General features: G+C 44.3%; 3 protein-coding genes across 3 annotated transcripts; 2 read left to right on the top strand and 1 right to left on the bottom strand.

Moving 5' to 3' along the window:
- Window positions 1-7,326: 7,326 nt before the first annotated feature.
- Window positions 7,327-13,354, bottom strand: LOC144108667 (uncharacterized). The gene is made up of 5 exons (XM_077641846.1): window positions 13,308-13,354; window positions 9,696-9,748; window positions 9,095-9,106; window positions 7,551-7,761; window positions 7,327-7,468 (listed from the first exon to the last, which is right to left on the bottom strand). Exons 1-5 carry the CDS (start codon window positions 13,352-13,354, stop codon window positions 7,327-7,329), a joined length of 465 nt encoding a protein of 154 aa, XP_077497972.1.
- A 1,725-nt stretch (window positions 13,355-15,079) lies between these two features.
- LOC144108666 (uncharacterized) lies at window positions 15,080-17,923 on the top strand. The gene is made up of 5 exons (XM_077641845.1): window positions 15,080-15,232; window positions 16,095-16,169; window positions 16,245-16,421; window positions 17,682-17,798; window positions 17,902-17,923. The coding sequence occupies exons 2-5, from the start codon at window positions 16,117-16,119 to the stop codon at window positions 17,921-17,923; spliced, it is 369 nt and encodes a 122-aa protein (XP_077497971.1). The 5' UTR covers window positions 15,080-15,232; window positions 16,095-16,116.
- A 2-nt stretch (window positions 17,924-17,925) lies between these two features.
- LOC144108665 (uncharacterized) lies at window positions 17,926-18,797 on the top strand. Its single transcript, XM_077641844.1, has one exon. It carries the CDS (start codon window positions 17,970-17,972, stop codon window positions 18,795-18,797), a length of 828 nt encoding a protein of 275 aa, XP_077497970.1. The 5' UTR covers window positions 17,926-17,969.
- Window positions 18,798-20,517: the final 1,720 nt, after the last annotated feature.

Below are 20,517 nucleotides of genomic sequence, written 5' to 3'. Positions count from 1 at the left end.
ATTCATCTTCCATGATTGTCTTTGTGAAGTTTATTTTCTTTTTAAGGAAGCATACCAAGATAATACAGAAGAGCCTGCTTGTGCAGGACATTGCGGTTTTACATGGTTGTCATTGTTGACTACAGTTTGTCTAGTTTAGTAAGCAGGCGGTCCACAATGTTTAATACTGCCTGATGTTGGGCTGCAGATTGGCGCCGTTCTTCTGCAAGCTGTTGGAGCAGTTCCTCTTGCACCCTCAGCTGTGCTGCATGCTTGTCTGCTTTTCTGCTTGACTCTGTCTCCTTCAAACGCAGCTCAGTGAGGGTGCGCTCTCTCTCCCATGCCAGCCGGCTCTCCTCTAAAGCCAAGCGTCGCGATTCGGTCTTATTGTCATTTTCTTTCATCAGAATATCATGCCTCATCCTCTTTTCCAGAAACTCATAATCTATATCGTCTTTCTTTCTTTTACCTGCAGAGGACAATTCACAAAACCAGTTAAGCATGCAACTAATGCAAATTGCATCACAGGAACTTCATGCACAAAACCTAACATTAACAAAGGAAGGTGAAACCACTGTGATTAACATAGCTAGTACACGAGTAACCCTTCGCATGTGAGGCTGATGTGAAATGGAATGCCTCACGAATCAGCACCACTCTCACGGAAAGGTCAGAAGAATGCGGACAAAAGACAGCAAAGAGTACAGCTCGTTTGCTGATATCACTGTTACTTTAAAAGTAACGATGCAAATGCTTTTCAGGTCATAGTGGTGATGTCTGCATGCCTCACTGTCTTTCACCTTCACGTCCCTGGTGTAATGGTGTTATTGTTTTTGAACAAAGAAGCATTTACGTTGTTACCCCTCAATATAATGTATGTTATTAAACAAGCTGCGCTTTCTCTTCCCCTTGATTTGTGTTGCAGTTTTGCTTCCAGGGCTTTCAGAAACGTGAACTGAGAGAAACTGATCCGAAATCCTTACAAATTTCAGTGTTTCTTTTCGACAATCAATAACGTTCTGCAGAAGCAGAGGCTATATATTATACTGTCTGAGTGATGCAGTTTCTGTCTCGAAAAGGCAAACAACATTCTTGTTGTCGAGCAAGATTGAGGGCGCAAGTATACATGTATGTGACCAAAATAATAATATTGATAGTGGAGATGATAAAATAAAGCTCTTGAGTGGCACACCTCTATGTTATGTAGCATATAATCCTCGCATTGATTACAGTCAACAGTGTATTGCTATACACCTGAGGAGCATGCACGAGTGCTTATTTCAATCAGTATTAAGGGCCGCACGGGGGGGGGGGGGGGGGACCAGCTTGTGCCAATCACTTTTGTGCAGTCCATCCGTATTCAGCTATTGATGATTTGATTCTGGAGGATCAGGAGATGCTACATTTTTATTGGCACTTTCACTTCGCACAGTAGAGAAATGCAGGCAGTGAAAGATAACTCAGTCATTCATAAAGCTACGCCTCACAGCCCACCGCACAGAAATCCAAGCTTCTCTATATTTCACTGCAGTTATGTGAACGCGTACCTACAATGCACCCTCTCGTCTAATAGATATAAATAACACTTAATCTTAATTTAATTCCGGTATAGCAATAGCAAGTGCTGCAAACCAGAAGTAATGAATGACAGCCAAGACTTTGGTGATTTAAAAATGTATTCTTGTTGTGAATTTTATTGTGAGGTGGTTGTTTATACTTGTAGTATGTAGTTGTAGTTGTAATGTAACCCTTTGGAGTTTTGGTTTCTGGGAATGTTTATGCTAGGAACCAGCTTGTCCCAATCACTTCTGTGCTACTAATGTGCCAAAAATGTCTCGCGTTGTTCATTTCTGTAAGTACACGTCTTGCAAAAGTATCAAATGTGTAGACCTCGCTTACCTCGCTGCAGCTCACTTCGGGAAGCTGGCCGTGAGGAAGTACTGGCTTCACACGAATGCTGGCTTTCATAAGATGCATCAGCAGGCTGCCGATCACTGCTCCCGTTAGCGTCCGTTAAGCTGGTGCAAGAGACAAACTGCTCCAAGGACCCCTCCTGCTGCAGATTTACGTTTCCATCTGGTCAATTACGAGTGGGCAGGACGGCAGCAGCCTTTACAAGATGCCTAACCGTTGCATGTTCTTCGTGCAGGTATGTTACCTCAAGAACGCTCACTGCGTTCGATCTGATGATCGTTGTTTGCTGCTGTTTTCCTGCCCACAGAGTTTTGTTAGTGTCTGTTCAAATGCTGTATTTTGCTTATCTCGCCTTCTACAGAGCGGGGATGTTGAACAAAATCCAGGCCCCCCCAAACGATCACTCTCAGCTAATTCATCTAAACATCTTAGTGGGAAACGGGCAACGCGTGCCAATACTGACTTGTCTTCTACTTTAGAGGCGGCAGACGTGCTTTCTCAGCTCTCGCAACTGCTTGCTGGTCAAAAACGAATCGCTAGTGACATTACAGATATTAAGAAATCTTTTTCCGCTCGTCTCAATGATCTTGAAGCTCGTGTCTCATCACTGGAATCATCTGCAACTCCTTCAGCCCCCGAGTCTTTGAGCCCTAACCTCCGTTCGGACATTATATCCTTAAAGAAAACAATATCTAACCTGGTTGTAAAGAATGAAGACATGGAAAACCGGTCAAGGCGAAACAATCTTGTTGTGCATGGTCTACTAGATAGTCCTGATGAAGATGGCAACAGTTTATTGTCCCAAATCTGCAAAATATTTACTGACAAGCTTCGCATAGAATGTCCACGCATCGAGCGTTGTCATCGCATCGGCAGACCCAGTAATGGACGGACACGTCCTGTCATATTAAGGATCCTTGATTTCAGTGAGAAGATTCTTGTCATGAAGAGCCTATCGAAACTCAATGGGGAAAAATTTTACGTCACTGAGGATTTTTCTGCGAATGTTCGAGCCCTTCGTATGAAAATTTGGAATGCATCTTCCTCGCTTCGTGACGGTGGTTCTAAGGTGAAGCTTCGGTACGATCATGCTTTCATTGATGGTGTCAGGTACACATGGGATGAAGCCTCGAGTGGCTTGAAACGGGACCCCCATCACGATGTGTCCGAATCTTCTGTGCTTCCTTTGTTATCACGTCACGAAGCCACAGATTATACTGAGTTTTCTTCGTTACCACGTCACGAGGCTGGCGAATCTACTGCACTTGATTCGTCACCCCATTGACAGTTACCTAGCTCTCCATCCAGTCTCGTTGTCTTAAATCTTAACGCTAGAAGCATCTCAAACTCCCCGATCTTCTCGCGCTTGTGTCCTCCCATGACCCTCACATTATTGGCATCACTGAAACCTGGCTACACCCTGACATATATGACTCGGAATTTACCCCACCTGGTTACCTTGCTATCCGTGCCGACAGACATGAGGGCAAAGGCGGGGGTGTAGCTTTACTTCTTCGTTCATATCTTAGGTTTTCTATACTACCCGCTCCTTGCAACACTGAGTCAATTTGGTGCAAGATTTATTTAGAAAAAAAGACTATTATTATTGGCGTTTTTTACCGACCCCCCGGAACTTCTGTTGATGTTTTGCACTCTGTTGGCCAGTTCATGCATAGTCTTTCAGTACCAAACATCATCTTCATGGGTGATTTTAACGTGCCTGGTATTCACTGGCCATCGATGTCTTATTCTGGCCGTGATGCTTCTCTGGCAAAAGAATTGATAGATCTTTCGCTCTCTCTTGGACTCACTCAAATAGTTTCGTTTCCTACCAGACTAAATTCATTGCTAGACCTAATCTTCCTAAGCCACAACCTAATAGAGACCGGATTTCAGTGCACGGTTGTCGATGGTATTTCCGACCATGAAGCAGTTCTCCTTACTCTATCCCGATTTAATAGTAACCCACAGTGCACGTTCACGTCATTTATGGATTTCCATCACGCTGACGACAACTCCATAATCGACAAACTGGCCGATTGCTTCGACTCCTTTTGCGCGCTCAGCCGTGACGGCGATGTTAATGACCTTGTTGAATATTTTGAAAAGATTGTTAGTCTGTGCATTAAGTTGTTTGTTCCCGTCAAAACGAAGAAAAGAAATCCTACTCTCCCTTGGATTAATCGAGATGTTTTGCAGATGTCACGTCGTGTGTCTCGGCTGAGGCGCATGACACGTAACAATAACCCTGATTCCATTGCTCGATTTCATGCTGCGAAAAATGAACTTCGTAATAAAATGCACTCTGCTAAAGATTTCTATTTCCGCGTTCAGCTTCAAGGGCTGCTTAGCAATAACCGCCGTAAATTTTGGCGATCTGTCCTACCCTCAGGCACTTCATCTACCTCATTCGTTATTAATGGAGAAATTGTCTCTGACCCCGCTGAAATATCTGATGCATTTAATGCTTACTTTCATTCTGTCTTTGCACGTGATAATAACATCATTCCATCTTTCAGTCTTCCTAATCATGACCGTTCTATCTCTGATATCACGGTTAGCACTCAGGGCGCTTTAAATCTTATCTTGCACCTTGACTCAAAAAAATGCGCTGGACCGGACAGTATCCCAAATACCTTCCTTGCATGTTATTCTCTTTGGTCGTGTCGATATCTCTCAATTATTTTTCAACAATCTCTTTCTACTGGCATTGTCCCTTCCTCATGGAAACTCGCCAATGTACTCCCGCTCTATAAATCCGGCAACAAACAACTTCTTTCTAACTATAGGCCGATCTCTTTAACTGCACATTCATGTAAGATCCTAGAGCACATTATTTATAAACACATCATGGAATTTCTTGAAGCAACTAAACTTCTGTCTAGGGCTCAACACGGGTTTCGCAAGGGATTTAGTACAGTGACTCAGTTAACAGAATTTGCGCATGACATTTTTCTCAGCATAGATGCCGGTAACCAAATCGATGCCATATTCATCGATTTCTCAAAAGCTTTGGACACGGTTCTTCACTCTAAACTGTTATGGAAACTAAAAGTCATTCTCAATAACTCTCAACTCGTTGACTGGATTGCCGATTTCCTCTAGCACCGCTCCCAGTCTGTTCGCTTCAATTCCGTCGATTCTTCGAAAGCTGACGTAACCTCAGGTGTTCCCCAAGGCTCTGTCCTTGGCCCTTTGTTGTTTTTACTTTATATTAATGATTTGCCTGACAGTATAACCTCAAAGATCCGTCTATACGCCGATGATTGTGTATTGTACCACACTATTAACTCTGTCAGTGATCACTTCCTTCTGAATGAGTCTTTTGGTATATTCTGTGATTGGTGCAATACGTGGCAGATGAAAATCAACTTCAGCAAAACAGTTGTCATGTCTTTCACCAACCGCCTATGCCCTTCTAATTACAATTATTCATGCCCTTCTAATTACGATTATTCATCCCTGCAGAGGGTACATGAATATAAATATCTTGGCGTTGTTTTTTCACACAATATGTCATGGTCAAAACACATCGATCATATCACAGCTAAAGCTCTTAAAAAGGTAGGTTACATGAGGCGCACAGTACGGGATGCTCCTAAAGAGACGAAATTGGTCATGTATAAAACTCTAATTTGCCCTATTCTTGAATACGCTTCCAATGTTTGGAATCCATATAAGCAATGTGAAATTGATCAAATAGAATCTGTACAACGAAAAGCTGTAAGATTTATTTTTCGCCGCTACGACTTTCATTTTTCACCCTCATCTGCGATATCTTCCTTAAACTTAAGTCCGCTCGCATCCCGCCGGAAAAACTGAGTCCTTAAAACTTCTTCACTCAATAGTGCATTCTGCTAATTGCCTCTCAGAGAGTAAGCATATCACGTTTTCAAAGCCATCTCTAACCAGGAGCCATCACGATCTTAATATCCAACCCTTTTTTGCCCGTACTAACGCTTTCAAATACAGTTTTTTTCCGCGTACCGTGGAGAGTTAGAACTCTTTAAATGGAAATATACGTGCCTTTTCTGTGTCTGATTTTGCGTCCGAAACTGAGACGTAGCATTATATGATGTTTTATGCAGCGTTTGTTTCACATTTTGCCATGTACCCAGTTATGCGCGCAACTGTACCGCATGATATATGTAACCACTCCTGATATAGCCCCTGGAATGGGGCTGCAGTATTTTTAAATAAATAAATAAATAAATAAATAAATAAATAAATAAACAGCTGAACCTGTGACGCTGAGTCATCTTGGCTGCCTGAAGCGGTGAACAAAAATTCAAACACATTAATCAGCGCCGTCATGTAAATTTAACGACTCTGCGGGTGACCGCCCCAGTCAAAAAAACCAATGGGTCCAGTTGGAACCAGTTAGACCCAATTGGTCAGCCAGTTGGGCTCATAAATCCAACTGGGTATTCCATTTGGTTTCCCTAGTCCCAGTTGGGCATTTTAATTGGTTCTGTGTTTCCAACTGGATTACCCAACTGGTTTGTGAGGTTCCAATTGGTTTTGGCACATTCAGTTGGATCGCCCAACTGGTACCATTTGAAACCAATTGGGCTCCCACTTGGATCGAAGAAAACCAATTGGAAGCTGATCTCCCAACTGGAAGCTCCAATTGGTTCCAACTGGGCGATCCAATTGGAAAATCTAAGTGTAAGTCAATGATGTCCTTCATTCTGTATGTATATTTAACTGGCTATAAAACAGAACACCAGGCTAATATCTATTTTACAAGAACCTATAGGTTCTTGTAAAATAGATATTAGCTGTTTAATCGTGAATTATTTGCATCATTTCCACCATCACCGCGGGCGTTCTTAAATTAGATAACTTTGCTTAATCTTCACGCGCCACTGGCTCCAGCTAGACAGTCTCATGAGTGGGGTATATAATTGACTGCAAAAGTGTGTTCTGTCGACATACGTTGAGAACTAGTGTTGGTATACAGTGTTTGACTATGCGTGTAATGCATATGCTTGTTGGTCTCGCTCAATTTTCATAACGACGTGTATTCATAATTTCAAAAATTTTGGCAGCAGTCTCGCAGCAGTCATAAAAGAAAGACCAATTGATTCCAAAGCTACTCTAATTTTCTTTTTTTTGCTGACCCGTTCAAATCATGAGCCGAATAGGTATGCCAATTGAATTCAATTGGTGGGCTATTTGGTCTGGTTGGGAGACCAATTATTTCTAATTGGAAGAACCAGTTGGGCTCAATTGGTCGAGCCCAATAGGTGGCGAAAACACAATTGGTTTGCGACCAATTGGTTTCAACTGGAAATTTTCCAATTGGACCCATTGGTTTTTTTTTTTGACTGGGGCATACTTACACGATTGCAATATGCTGTCATCAGTGACATCCAATACCAGGCTGTCCGCGGCAGAATCCCGAGCCCGTACACCCGAGATGCGCTTTGCTCACGCTGAGGGTTCGGATCTTGCTGTCGAGCAGCAGCTTGCACGACGAGGGGCTCTAATTTTATGCCCGCCCTCCCTTGCTACGTATATTAACTCTTGCAACAACTGTTCCCTTTCCCTGTACTGTTCTTCAGTTCCAGACCTGTGTGTCAACCAAGAGAACGCTTTGAAACTTTGCACTCTACACTTTTCGACTATCTTTTCATGCAATCGAGATAACTTACTTGCGCAGGTTCACACGATCGTTGGCCGCGTACTGGCTCAGCAGCAGCTCAGCTCGTTCGCGCACAGCGCGAGCTGTGAACGCCTTCGCAGAATACTCGCTCAGAGTTCTTGCGATTTCGGCCCACTTGAGCGGGTTCGCGAATGGGTTGCATTCGCGAACCTCGCGCAGGAGCTCTATGTCATCCGCCACCGAAAAACGCGCGCGGCTGGCGGCCATGGTCCCAACACGTGTGTGAAACCGAAACTTCTACCCACACAAAATTGACACAAATGGCCGTTGCCATGACGACAGTGTAAACAGAGTGTTGTTAGGCTTACAGGCTTGAAAATAGACTGCTATCTCAAAATTACCGACAACTAATCATATATAACATTGTGTGCGAGTGAGATAACAAGAAGCGGAAGCGAATGCAACCAATTTACAGCCAGTTGAGCGCCGAATTGCGCAACGACGAGGTATTTTAGAACCGAAGTGGGCAAGCAGGGTGCCGCCATGTTGCCTCCGCAAAGCCCCGCAAAGACGATACGCTATTTCCAGAAAATTGCGTGCGTACGCTAAACGCTAAGCTTCCTTTAGCGTTCTGCGCATGCGCATTCTACATACGCTATTTTATTGCGTACGCAAAGGTTTTGCGTACGCTATACTAAAACTGCCTAATGTGCGTGGAAGCGCATAACGCAGCGAACAGCGTAGAGCAGACGACGCGAGGCGAGTATGCCCTTGTGACGTCAGCAATCAGCGGTTGTCAGGGCAGCAAGCTGCTCGCAAAGGAAACGAAAAATGTTTTTTTAAACATACTTACCATAGCACATCGGCGAAATATAATTTGACATGTTGGGAATTCAATGCAATAATCACGGTATACACGAAAACAGACAGCTGTGGCACCTTTAAGTGCCCTTGTCGGGGTGCTAGATGAGGGGTTAGCTAACACGAAATGGAAGTAAAGCAAAATTCAATAGAGTACAACGCAACGCAATTTTTGAAATATCAATAATCGAAATGTTTTTATCCAAGTGTAATGCGGAGAAAAAAAACGCTAAAGGGAGCCGAGAACTTGCCAGCCGTAAAATATGGCTCATCAAAATTGCCTAAGCCTGAGTGCATTGCGTTCATTAGTAAATGCTTGGGGCAGCAGATTCCGTTTTTCATTCGCAATCCGGAAGGAAGGCTTATTAAAGCGTTAACACAAGCACGACGACATTGAACGATATTCGGCTTAAACGGATGACGTGGTGTACGAATGGGGTGAGTTAAAAGTGAGCTGCGTTGATTGAGGGAATTGAAATGCAACTTCCGAAGTCAAAAAGCTGATAAGACTGCGCCGATCGGAATTTTTGAAACACGATTTTCATCAAAAAAACTCAGTATCGAAAGCTCGCTCAGTATATGTGTTACTTTTAAGGACCGCCAGTTATAAATCGAAGGCAAGATAACCGATGGTCCTTAAGGGTATAGGAGTGAATTCCAAGAGAAAGCAAGCATAGCAAGGGGCAGCAGAATGTTATGCGGGCGCTTGAGGTTCAGAAGTCTGCAAGCATAGAGTGGGCGCAGCTGGGAGAGGAGAGGGCTCATTGGAGAGATTTGGTTTGGTTTTGTAAATGCGAATTTAACATTCCAAATCGAGACATGCTGAGGGACGCTCTAGTGAAGGGCTGTAAAAATTTCGACCACCTGGAGTTCATTAACGTGCACGGGCATCGCATAGCACACGGACCTCTAGAACTTCGCCTGCATCGAAATTCGACCGCCGCGCACGGGATCGGACCCGCGTCTTTCGGGTCAGCAGCCGTGCACCATAACCACTGATCCACCGCGGCGGCACGATTGAAGAAATTTGGGAGAGGCCTTTGCGCTGTAGTGTGCCTAGTCAGGCTGATGATGATGATACCCATACGTCCGTCAACGAGTATTTATTTATTTGCCTATCTGACACCCACAGCGTCATTCGGCATTACAGTACGGGGATTACAAACATAAAAGTAAAGAGCACTATACAAACTACAGAACGCGGACACATACACGTAAAAAAAAAGAAACAATGCTTCGGATGAACAGTTTCGAGATTAGCGAAAAGAGACATGGCCACCTTCTAATCACTGCACTGGTATGGCATTGGATCTAACACAAGACGCGAACATACGCATGCACTGCAGAATAAGTGGGACAAGGCTGTCATGAGGTGCCTGCAGAGACCTATGCCAGCAGTGATACGAAAACCGACATGAAAAGAGAAAAAAAAAATTCTAACAAGAGGGAACCCACACGTGCTCGAGAATTGATAATAAAAAGAAAAATGTTATCACATCTAATCGCAGCCAAAAACCCTTGTCTGCAGTGAAATGGAGCCATAAAAGATTAAAACGAGCAAAAGAAGTGCGCCAAACTCTTTAATGAAGGGCAAAACTCAACACCATTCTTTGTAATCACCAACGGCAGGCTGGAAATGAGTGCTTTACTCTACTAGCCTGCCCCCCTTTTGTTTTCATATTGTCTCTGTTGCACATGTGACAGCAACGTAATTTTTTTTGTGATACTGAATTTTAAGTTGTGAGGGCTCTCCCCTATATTCATGATTTTTTTTAATGAAGAGCCAAACTGGGCTGTCAGTGTAATATTGTATTCAAGTGAGCTCTTGGAATTTTTTTGTTCTGGTTGAAAGTGCTGTTTTATTGTATGTTTTAGAGTAATAAACTTCTTTTTACGTAGTTGTGCAAGCAACGACAGATGAGAGCAAGCGGTTCTATTGGCGAACTTTATTGAGGAAAAAAGAACTGAAATATTCAGTTTTTCACTTCTACTCGCACCCTTTTTTCTCATGATCAATACATAAAGACACATGAGGAGGTGAAAAGATGTAGGGTAGGGCGGAATAAAATGAGACTTGGGGCAAAATGAGACATGTCTCGTCTAGCGATATCTAACGCGAAATCTTTTAGACTAAACAGGTTTCTTAACCTACCTTTAGGTGCCGCTAAGTGTCAAATAAATGTATGTTAAAAACAGCGGCAATCTTGCCTTGCTCACTTCCGGAAAAAAATTCTGGAGCGACTTTCGTGGCGTGGCTGTCCCGCCAAGAAGGTACGAAATTCTGACATCCCGTTTCTTTGGACATGTGCAACAGCGTAGCCGTGAATTGCTGCGACAAGGTACGTTTTTGTGTTGTTGTTGAATCTCCTTGGCTAGCTGTGGGAACAATTGCAGTTCGTCATGTGGTAATCTTCATAACTATAAAATTGATTGAGTAAGAGTCTATGGAAGGGGCAAAGCGGGACAGTTCGTCGCTTAGAGCGAGCAATTGCAGTCTTGCTCGCACAAAGTCCATTCTTTAGCTCTGATTTATTTTGTATCGTTTTCTAGAATTGCCCACACGTACAAACGAAAGACGACAAGGGCTGCATGGAGCTAGGCCAATTGTAGGATAACAACAACCAATATGAAGAAGGCTCTAAAAACCGTGCTCCAGCGAAAACATTCTATTCGTGCTGCACCGAAAGCCTTCTCTGTGACTAAGGATGCCCTTCAACAGCGAGCAAAGCGACTGGAGACGCATGGTTCATACGCGCTTTGCAAGAAGCAGCTTGGATCAAACACATAAGCCACAGCCACTTGACGTAAGCTTTTTGAAAGCCTTCAAGCTGCCTACAACAACGCATGCCAGGAATGGCTGCTGAGCAACTTTGGGAGTCGCATCACGATGGAGAATGTAGGTGGGCTGGTAAGCAAAGCCTTTGAACTATCAGGAAACATCTGTAACATAACCAATAGATTGCGGAAGTGTGAAATTTGGCCACTTTCCCGCGCGCCGCTGTATGATCCTATGTTCGGTGAAGCACCATTGGCAAGCACAGCGGGACATCAGACTTGCGGTCAACACCAAGAATCACGCGCTAACTGCACCCCGCCTACTTCGACCGAAGACAATGAAGAGCCCAGTAATAGTGACACGACCTTTCAAGTTCCTTCTCCTGTTCCTGCTATAGAAAAAGCAAAGAAAGGGAAGTCGGGGACAAGCGCCGTTTTGACCCCATCGCCTTACAAGGCAAAGCTAGTTGCAGCAAAACCTCCCAAGGAGTCGGGTATGGCCTCAAGAAAACGAAGCGGGGAATCGAACGAAAGGGCTGTTGGTGGCAGTGTTCAATCGCAGGATATCGCACTGAAGGAAAACGTTCTGCGAAGCGATTAACAAGCAACCAATCTCACTGTAAGTGCCTCGTGCGCAAAGAATTATGGAGCAACACAGCGCCTCGTTCTGTGTGGATCCAATGCACGATGTGTCACGAGTGGGCTCACGAAGAGTGCGCAGGGCCCCATTGTAATTCAAGTGCTCCGAGCGCAAGATCTGGTTTTGTTTGATTTTGACAAAATGTCACGTTTTGCCCCACGTTATGTCTCGTTTTGCCCCGTGGGTGGGGCAAAATGAGACTAATGGGACTTTTTTATAATTGATCAATATTAATAGTTGTGATGTTTCAAGGCTTCTTAGTTTTGCTGACCATTAACAAAGATGCCAAGGAAGGCTCCTGTACAACGTTTTCAGGTTTTGAAATAAAAGAGCAAGAACAAGATGAGTTTGCAAATTTTTTTCTCCTTTCACCCCGCCCTACCCTATTTTTTCCGTGGGATTTCAGTTCGGGAATAGTAAATGCCATGACAGCGTATTAAACTAAACACGGCTCTGATATGTTCTAATGATACCCAGCCTAATACTTGTTTAGAAAATGCAGCACTCTATAATATGTCTTTGGCTGACTTACCTAAAAAGTAACAGGCAGAGATGATGATTTGCATTCTTTCGAGCTTATCTTTATTGACTGCAGGCGGAGGATCCCATTCTGCGCAGGCATTTTCTAAAACGGAGAGCACGTTTGACGTGTAGAATTTTCCTGGTTACTTGGGGAAAATTGCCAGTGTTTCTGCGTACGACGGCGAGGAATTTGAAGGCTTTACTGTTAAGCTGTAATTTTCAACGTTATTTAAGTGGCAGCTTTAATTTTGCAAAGAACCCATGACCTCATCATGGTCACAGTTACTCAGTGTTTGGCAAGATCGAATTACAAAATGAATGATATGTGCATCCGTGAACGATATTTACCAATATCTCTCAATTTAAGAGTACACAATGGCTGTATCTTACCGGTACTCACCTATGGGGCAGAAACGTTGAGGCTAACGAAAAGGGTTAAGCTTAAGTTAAGGACCACGCAGAGACCAATGGAAAAAAAACTAATAGGCGTAACGTTAAGTGACCAGAAGCGGGTAGAATGTGCGAAGGAACAAACGCGGGTTAATCACATTCTAGTCGAAACCAAGAGGAAGAAATTTGCTTGGGCAGGGCATGTGATGCGCAGGCAAGGTAACCGCTCCTTCTTATTGGAGTGGATTCCAAGAGAAGGCAAGCGCAGCAGGGGTGGCAGAAAGTTGGGCGGGCGGATGAGACTAAGAAGTTTGGTGGGATACAGTGGCCGCAGCTGGCAAAGGAGAGGGTTAATTGGAGAGACATGGGAGAGGCCTCTGCCCTAGAGTGGGCGTGGTGAGGCTGGTGATGATGATGATGAAATGTGCCTCCTTACTCTTAGCTAACATTTAAGAGTTGGTGTCACATCACAGTAGTCCCGGCGATGTTTCTGACGCTGTGGATTCTTAAAAAGGCTCTGTTCCTTCCCAGACTTCATTTCTGGCTTCAAGTTAACCCTGGCACTTTCTTCCTTTCCGTGTATGGCACATCTGCCTGGTGGACGTGGCGCTAACTCACTGGAGCGAGAGCTTCCGTCTCGTGCAGCGTAACCGGCGCCACTTCATGGTGGTATACTGCCTCCTGGCCTTCCCGGTGGGCCTGCCCTTCGTTACCTTGTTTAGTGCATACACGCGCGGCTGATCACTGCAGCACTATTCTAAGTGACATCCCAAGTGTACCGTGGTGTGGCAGCTTTTGACGGCGTACAACGGGGAAAGGGACAGATAGGGATTGTTAGCTACATTGAAACAAATATGTCATCAACAGCCATACGTTGCTTTGGGTAGCACGTAAGGCTTGCCTTGTGTTTGGAGCTGATTCATTAAAGAAGGGATGCAGAATATAGATGAATGACATTACACTTTCTACAGCCGTGTACTTATAGCACCAGAGCGATTAATTTGCAGTGCCTTATATACAATTTAAATGGAAGAAAGGATGAGAGCACCAGCAGTCATGACGCTTAAGCCTACGCGCAATTTGTGCGAGAAAAGCCCAACACTACGTTTCGTTACTTTACTTAACCGCAGTTCCCGGATTCGAACCCGGCCGCGGCGGATGCGCTTTTATGGAGGCAAAACGCTAAGGCGCCCGTGTGCTGTGCGATGTCAGGGCACGTTAAAGATCCCCAGCCGGTCGAAAATATTCCGGATCCCTCGACTGCGGCACCTCTTCCTTTTTTCTTTCACTCCCTCTTTTATTCCTTCCCTTATGGCGTGGTTCAGGTTCTACCGCTATATATGAGACAGATATTGCGCTATTTCCTTTCCCCAAAAAACCAATTACTATTATTATTAGTTTAGCTCCTCTGTTATATTCCACCTGCTAAATCATAAGCTGCTACTTTTTCCTGACATGCATCACTTTGTAACAGTTCGTTCATTACGAATAACTGCAATGCATTCCCATGAAGTTTTACAAAGCTTCAATAATCCACTCCAGCGATGATGATGTCTACCTCTATGGTGCATAGCCAGCCGGTATTCGCGGCGATACAAGTGGCACTAATTGCGCAGTTTTCTTTCTCAACACACAAGGTAAACACAATGCAACACCAAATATTTCGCTAAGCTACTATAACCTGTGTCAGAGAAAGTCTGCTGTTTGAGGTAAACTTCAGACACTCAGCGCGCCGAGGTAGCTTATGCCGGTCAATTCCACCGCTGCCACCAATGTTGTGACTTCGAGGTCGTCCCATTGCGCTTGCCAGCCGCTTTGTGACAGAGCGTTGCCAGCTTTCTATAGTCGGCAGCGAAGACTTCGAGTCAGGCGTCGGTGAGAATAACAAAATGGATTTTATACACTATGTACAATTCATTATACAGGACAAGATCGGCACGGGGGCCGAGATCTAACAGCAAACGCGACTGTTCTCGCATGGCGACGTCCGGTGAGACTCCAACGCGTCACACATCTCACTCCCCTCGTGAGCGGCAGTCGGCTCACGGTGGGTCGGTCTCTGTAGATCGGGCTCGGCGGATCGGAGGTGCTCTTCAGGCGGCAGCGTTGGGGCTTGTAAAGCCGCAAGAAACGGTTGTCACTCAAACGGTCTATAGACCGTTTACAGAGCGCAGTTCGCCTAGTCGACACTCGCGGCGCCACCGCCGTCGCGACATCAGTGGCCTTCTGGATAGCAGGCGACTGCAGGTGGTGCCTACGGGCTGCTGACTTCGCTGCTGTATCCGCTATGCTCTGCGGCCAAAATGTGGAAAAGCAGAGGCAAAACGTGTTCAGTGTTCGATTGTAAGAACTGCGACGCAGATTTGAAGGTTTGGAATATATCTGTTTGCGAAACGCACGGGCCTCAACTTCACGAAGATTGTCCGTGCACTAGGCCTTTTGCAATGCATAGATTTCCGCAAGGAGAGAAGAACAAGTTGGTACGACAGCACTGGATTGCGAATCTACAGAGGAAAGACTTCAACCCCGGCTCATCGGCTAGGGTGAGTACACATAATAAAAGTGAAAACACCGGTTGCTCGGGTTTGCTGACGGTATACCTGTAACGCCGGCAGTCACCTGCGAGCTCGAGCCGCTGTTCAAATGAATTTCTGTGCATGGTCTGGCGGAAGGTTTTGGTTTGCCAGTACCGTTTCAGTCACCTTGCATTCAGTGTTCATCTGAGAGTAGGGTAGTACGGCTTAGAGCCTGCTGTTTTAATTGTAAAAATGATCTAACCTAGGACCGAGCTAAATGGGCTGATGTATGTACATGATGTACGTACATACATGTCCGCGTTTAGTCGGTGCCTTTCGAGTCGGCTGTGCATTCGCGCTTGAAGCGTAGATCCTCTGCATGGTAAGTACCTTATCTCTACCATCTCGTTTCGAAATACTTACGCGCACGTGCGGTGCTGGCTGCATTTCATTTTCGCCACAACGGGGAGGTACTACGTACGTGTGTTTGCGCACGTGAGATAGGCGATTTCATAATACGGCCAGAAGCTTTCCAGGCATTGTGCTGGACTTTTTTTCGTTTATGAATATTGGCATCGCACATCCGAGGAATGCTGTTGGGCTATCTTTGAGTGAGTGCAAACGCCGGTTGAAAAATTTTTTCTTGGTTGTGTGCCCCGGTTTATGGAAAACAAAACTTCTCAAATATGCATTGTAAAAATATTATGGTGCAATATTTTTGAAGAGCACAAAGGAGAAGTGCAATGCCTGGACAGTTGCATGAAATGACCATATTACATGTTTAGTTAGAATGACCATATCACATATTTCCTTGTATTTGTGGTGTTTGACGTAGTCCGCTTGCGCTGGTTGTCAGAACTTAAGTGGCCTTCATACACATTTCTTGCAGGTATGCTCAGTTCATTTCATTGATGGGCGTCCCTCTAAAGACAACCCGTACCCAACACTGCACCTTGGAACACCGGTATGGCTTTCGGAGGTTTGTTCTAAACTGCAGTTTATTTATTCTTTTGTATTTTCATACTCTGCAATATTTTAGACTGCTCACCACAAGGGAAGAAGGAAGCTGGTGCGGCACGATGTCAACTTTGGAGCCTGAGACCTGTTCAACAGCTGAACCTTTGTCACGCCATTTATCAGACGAGCAAGATGAAGAGAGTGCTGCAGCTGATGATCACCTGCCTATCAACATTGCAACAGAGGATGTATCACATAGGTACGGTAAAGTGGTGTGAATTATCCTTCATGGGTTCTCATTTGCATGCTTTTATATGCACGTTTGCTTTCACTAGTTATATGAAGAGTTTAAACCTTTGGTACGCTATGGATATTACCTTTAGCTGAGAGTGTGCTGCACTTAGCAGTGCTTTCTTCGTTCCAAGTGAATTTTGCATCCTTCACGTCGCAAATAAGATGTTTTTATGTCATACAGTGACTGAAGTAAACAATATTCAGCAATTTCGTCAGCGGGGTAGCATGCCATCTACCATTTTTGTGCAAATATAGTTTGCCACCATTAGTGACAATTTTTTTTTGGATTTCAAGCGTAATGTGCACCTCCGAAATAGAAATTAGCCCCACAATCGTTCATAAGTCGCATAATTTTTATTGTTGCTATTTCCATAATGGCACCTCTACTAGTATTTTGCCCTTGAGAACTAACAAACTGTCTTTGTCAATGCTTGAAGATGCCTTTTTGGTGGGAGTGCTCCTTTTGAGTAGAAAAAAAGAAATGGCGTGTGAAAGGGTTAAGAACAGCAGAATCTGTTCACAAATTAAGTTGCTGATATCATGAAATGGTGATTGTAAGCTTGCTTACTAGTTTTGCCATCTTTAGCATTGTCATGTTCAGTTGACAGTAAAATTTCTTGCAACCACTCATATAGGCATTCTTTTTCCCATGAGATGGTGGTTGCCACACACTGCTATGTATGTTTGGAACTAGACTTTTTCACGTTGCTTGGTGTTTACTGCTGTGCAATTCTGAACAAAAAGCAATCAATGCACATGAGAGCAGACTTGATTTCAGTCAGTGCATGTACATACATTTCTCAGCCATTCCACTGCACAGGTTCGTCGTCTGCTGTAAGCTTGACAGTTTGCTGCATTAGCACTGTTTCACGGGCTACTGAGGAAAACTCTGAATATTGTCAGCCAATGATGGGAATCCCTGTATTTAGTTTTTTTCCCATTCATAAAAGCTCAGTGTTCGCTTAGCATTTGTGATTAGAACACAGTACCTTATCTATAGAGGCCAGTTTCAATTTTCTTTCAGTGTCCCTTTAAAGCTTTCAATACCTCTGCAAGTTGTTACAGGAGTACGATGCAGACCACAATTATACAGCCAGAACACTCTATTTATTTCCCTGTAGTATAACCGTTGCACGGCATGGTAATTTTATTCTGTGTGCTTGTTAGCTCATACTACTATGCTAAATATTGTGTCTCACTTTCCTCCACATCCTTCGTTGTACAGGAGAGAAGGAGCTGAGAGTCTCGTTGATGGCTGCTTGGCCTGTGGCTGCAGATGCAAGATTACCGAAACAACCGAAAAAGGAACTCAAGTGGAGCCAGCGGCTGCTCATGACCATTTGTATGCAACCACTCGCAGGCCCCGGTCACTGCAGACAGTGCTTGCCAGACTATATTCAGTGCATACTCAACTCTTGCACCAAGTCACTTCTGCTTCTTTACAGGTCTGTCAAAAGTAGTATTTGACGAACTGGTTCGGACTCTTTCCACTATTGTGAAGAACCCTTTCACTATGCCCTTTGAGGACCAAATCCTACTTACACTGATGCGGCTGCGTCTTGGCCTATTGCTTAATGACCTTAGCTTACGTTTTGGTGCATCCACTGCAGCCATTAGCAGGATTTTCTGCTTCATTGTAACAAAACTTGCCAAGTTTGCCAGAGAGTTCTTAGTGTTCTGGCTGCCAAGAACAGCAATCAGGAGGACATTGCCTTATGTTTTTGAGGAGAATTACTCCGTAACTTGCATTGTGGACTGTTTCGAAATTTTCATTGACAGACCTGGGCAACTGCACCGAAGAAATACAACTTACAGTTCCTACAAATCGCACAATACGGCCAAAATTCTTCACGTCATTGTACCAAGTGTGTTTACTATGTTTTTGTCAAAACCGTATGGTGGCCGTGCAAGCGATCGTTTCATCACTTTGGACAGTGGTTTTTTAGACCACCTGACGCAAGGCGACGAAGTCCTCGCTGACCGTGGCTTTAACATAGATGACCTGCTCCCACCATCTGTTAAAGTTTCACTCCCAAGCTTTTCCAAAGGCCGGCCGCAGATTTGTCGTTCAGATGTAGTAAGTTCGCGTCGCCTGGCAAGGCTTCGGATTCAGGTTGAGCGATCAATAAGGCGTCTCAAATGCTTCAGGATTTTGAAGCAATTCCCTGCTGGTATATTCACAAAAAAACCCCTCGCAAATGATGTACTTGTTGCCATCGCTGGGCTCTGCAACCTGCAACCGAATTTGATTAGAGATCATGGTGATGCGTCAGAACCTGGTGCTCAGTCACCATCGCATCCAGGCAAGCAGCGGGAAGTGGTAGACAACACACCTGAATGAGGCATGGAGATTTATGTGGAGTAGCCACATCATCTAGTCGTCTCTTGTTTTTATGCACCTGCCACGTTCTCTGTTCACTGATTAACGTAACCATGTTCACTGCAAGAGAAAGGCTCCTCAAAATTGCATTCAGTTAAATCGTTAAATCTCCTGGGCTAGCTGTAGCTACCTTACCCCAGCAAACTTGCCGATTGTAACTGCCCATCTGACTCTGCCACCCTTGATGCCATTGGTTATCAGCTCTCCATATTACATGCTTTGCTGATGGCAATTTCTGTTTCAGCTAGGATATCATTAGCTTGCATTTATTCCCTGACCCAACCCACTTGTTTGCTGTCTCTATCTATAGCTCACATTGCTCGCAATTTAATTTTAAGCATTTTCATTAGCTTCAGAGTTTCTGCCCCATAGGTGAATACTTCCAAGATACAACTCTTATGCAATTAACTCAAGCATGCTGGTGTACTGGCAGGCTGCTGTTGATGACCCTAAGAATATCTGTCAGATATGCTATTCAGGTATTTTGCTAGCTATTTCACTGATGGCTCTGAGCTATCTTAGCTGCTACAAACAACTCGCGTTGGAGCCTTTTTTTCATGCCGTCTGATTACCAAAGTGTTTGTCAGCAATTTCAGGTCCGCTACCTTTTGTCCAGGAAGAGCAAACTCTAAAGCACTCTTCCTCCTTGAGGAACTGAAGTTGGAATATCTTGCAAAGCACGTTCGAGCTGCCAAGGTTGATGTTCTGAGCCTATTTCATTGTCTTGCTGGTGCACTTAGGGGCACTTGCTTTGCGGCTGTGTGTACAGTGTAGGTGCGACGTTTATGTGGATTGTGGATTTTTAAATTCAAGGGAAAGTTATGTTGGGGAGTTTCTGCATTGGCTTGCCCGATGGAAACCTTTGTTTATACCATATTGGAGATGTCATTCTTTGAAGATTTACTGCTTGTACTCCCTGTGTTCACTTTGGGATGATGAGAAATGTTCAGTACCAGGTGAGGGTACGAGCCTGTTGGTTTTTGTTCTATGCCTGCTTTTGTTTTGTTGTATGTTCAGAGATGTATTTGATAATTCTGATGTTGCATGCACAAATAAACCGGGTCAAATTGTCTTAATGACAAGACAATTAGTCAAATCTTGTAAATTTATTCCAATAGAAATGTGTTCATTGCTTGCTGTCAACAACTGCTGGCAGCAGGTGTGAAAAATAGAAGTCCTCAAGATGTGCCACTTGCTTACTTATGAACTCCTTGTCATAGGGCACCTCGATAATATATGCCTCGTTCGGTGCCCAAATTACAGCAGAACAGCTGCAACTGTACTTGCAGGTAATATCTGTTCTTCCCGGCCTTGCTGAGTGTGAGTTTGTTCTCCTTCTTAATCACATCATATTTTCCGCTCTTAAACAGGGCATCAAGGCTACCATGCTTTTGCACAGTCAGTGGTGTCGGGCACTTTATTTCCAGCACTGTGTCCGAGTCTGGAATTATGCCATCAGGGCTGGCTCCAAGCCATGAAGTGGCAGGCCGGATGATAAGGCCACATTCCACAACGTCCGTGGTCTTTGTTTTCTTGTACCAGGCACGGGCTTTTGCTTCTGACTCTCTTCCATACCTTCATGTAAAAATCACATTCATGTTGTAATGAATTAGTGTCCCTCATCTTAAAGTAACTTCAACAGTGACTAGTATATTGCAATACACAAACCAAGCATTCACAA

Source organism: Amblyomma americanum, chromosome 10, assembly GCF_052857255.1.
Source record: "Amblyomma americanum isolate KBUSLIRL-KWMA chromosome 10, ASM5285725v1, whole genome shotgun sequence".
Lineage (NCBI taxonomy): Eukaryota > Metazoa > Arthropoda > Arachnida > Ixodida > Ixodidae > Amblyomma > Amblyomma americanum.
The sequence above is the reverse complement of the archived record's forward strand: the minus strand, read 5'-3'. Positions and strand labels throughout refer to the sequence as shown.

Bases quoted from the DNA above. Each gene is read 5' to 3' on its own strand.
- LOC144108666 (XM_077641845.1), top strand. From the start codon at position 16,117: ATGGGCGTCCCTCTAAAGACAACCCGTACCCAACACTGCACCTTGGAA. The intron at 16,170-16,244 runs GTATGGCTTTCG...GCAATATTTTAG, and splicing joins CACTGCACCTTGGAACACCG to ACTGCTCACCACAAGGGAAG. The intron at 17,799-17,901 runs GTATGCAACCAC...GCTTCTTTACAG, and splicing joins GCGGCTGCTCATGACCATTT to GTCTGTCAAAAGTAGTATTT.
- LOC144108665 (XM_077641844.1), top strand. From the start codon at position 17,970: ATGCCCTTTGAGGACCAAATCCTACTTACACTGATGCGGCTGCGTCTT.
- LOC144108667 (XM_077641846.1), bottom strand. From the start codon at position 13,354: ATGAAGTGGCGCCGGTTACGCTGCACGAGACGGAAGCTCTCGCTCCA. The intron at 9,749-13,307 runs GTGAGTTAGCGC...CTGCTGGCATAG, and splicing joins AGACGGAAGCTCTCGCTCCA to GTCTCTGCAGGCACCTCATG. The intron at 7,469-7,550 runs GTAAGTTATCTC...GTTGACACACAG, and splicing joins GATCGTGTGAACCTGCGCAA to GTCTGGAACTGAAGAACAGT.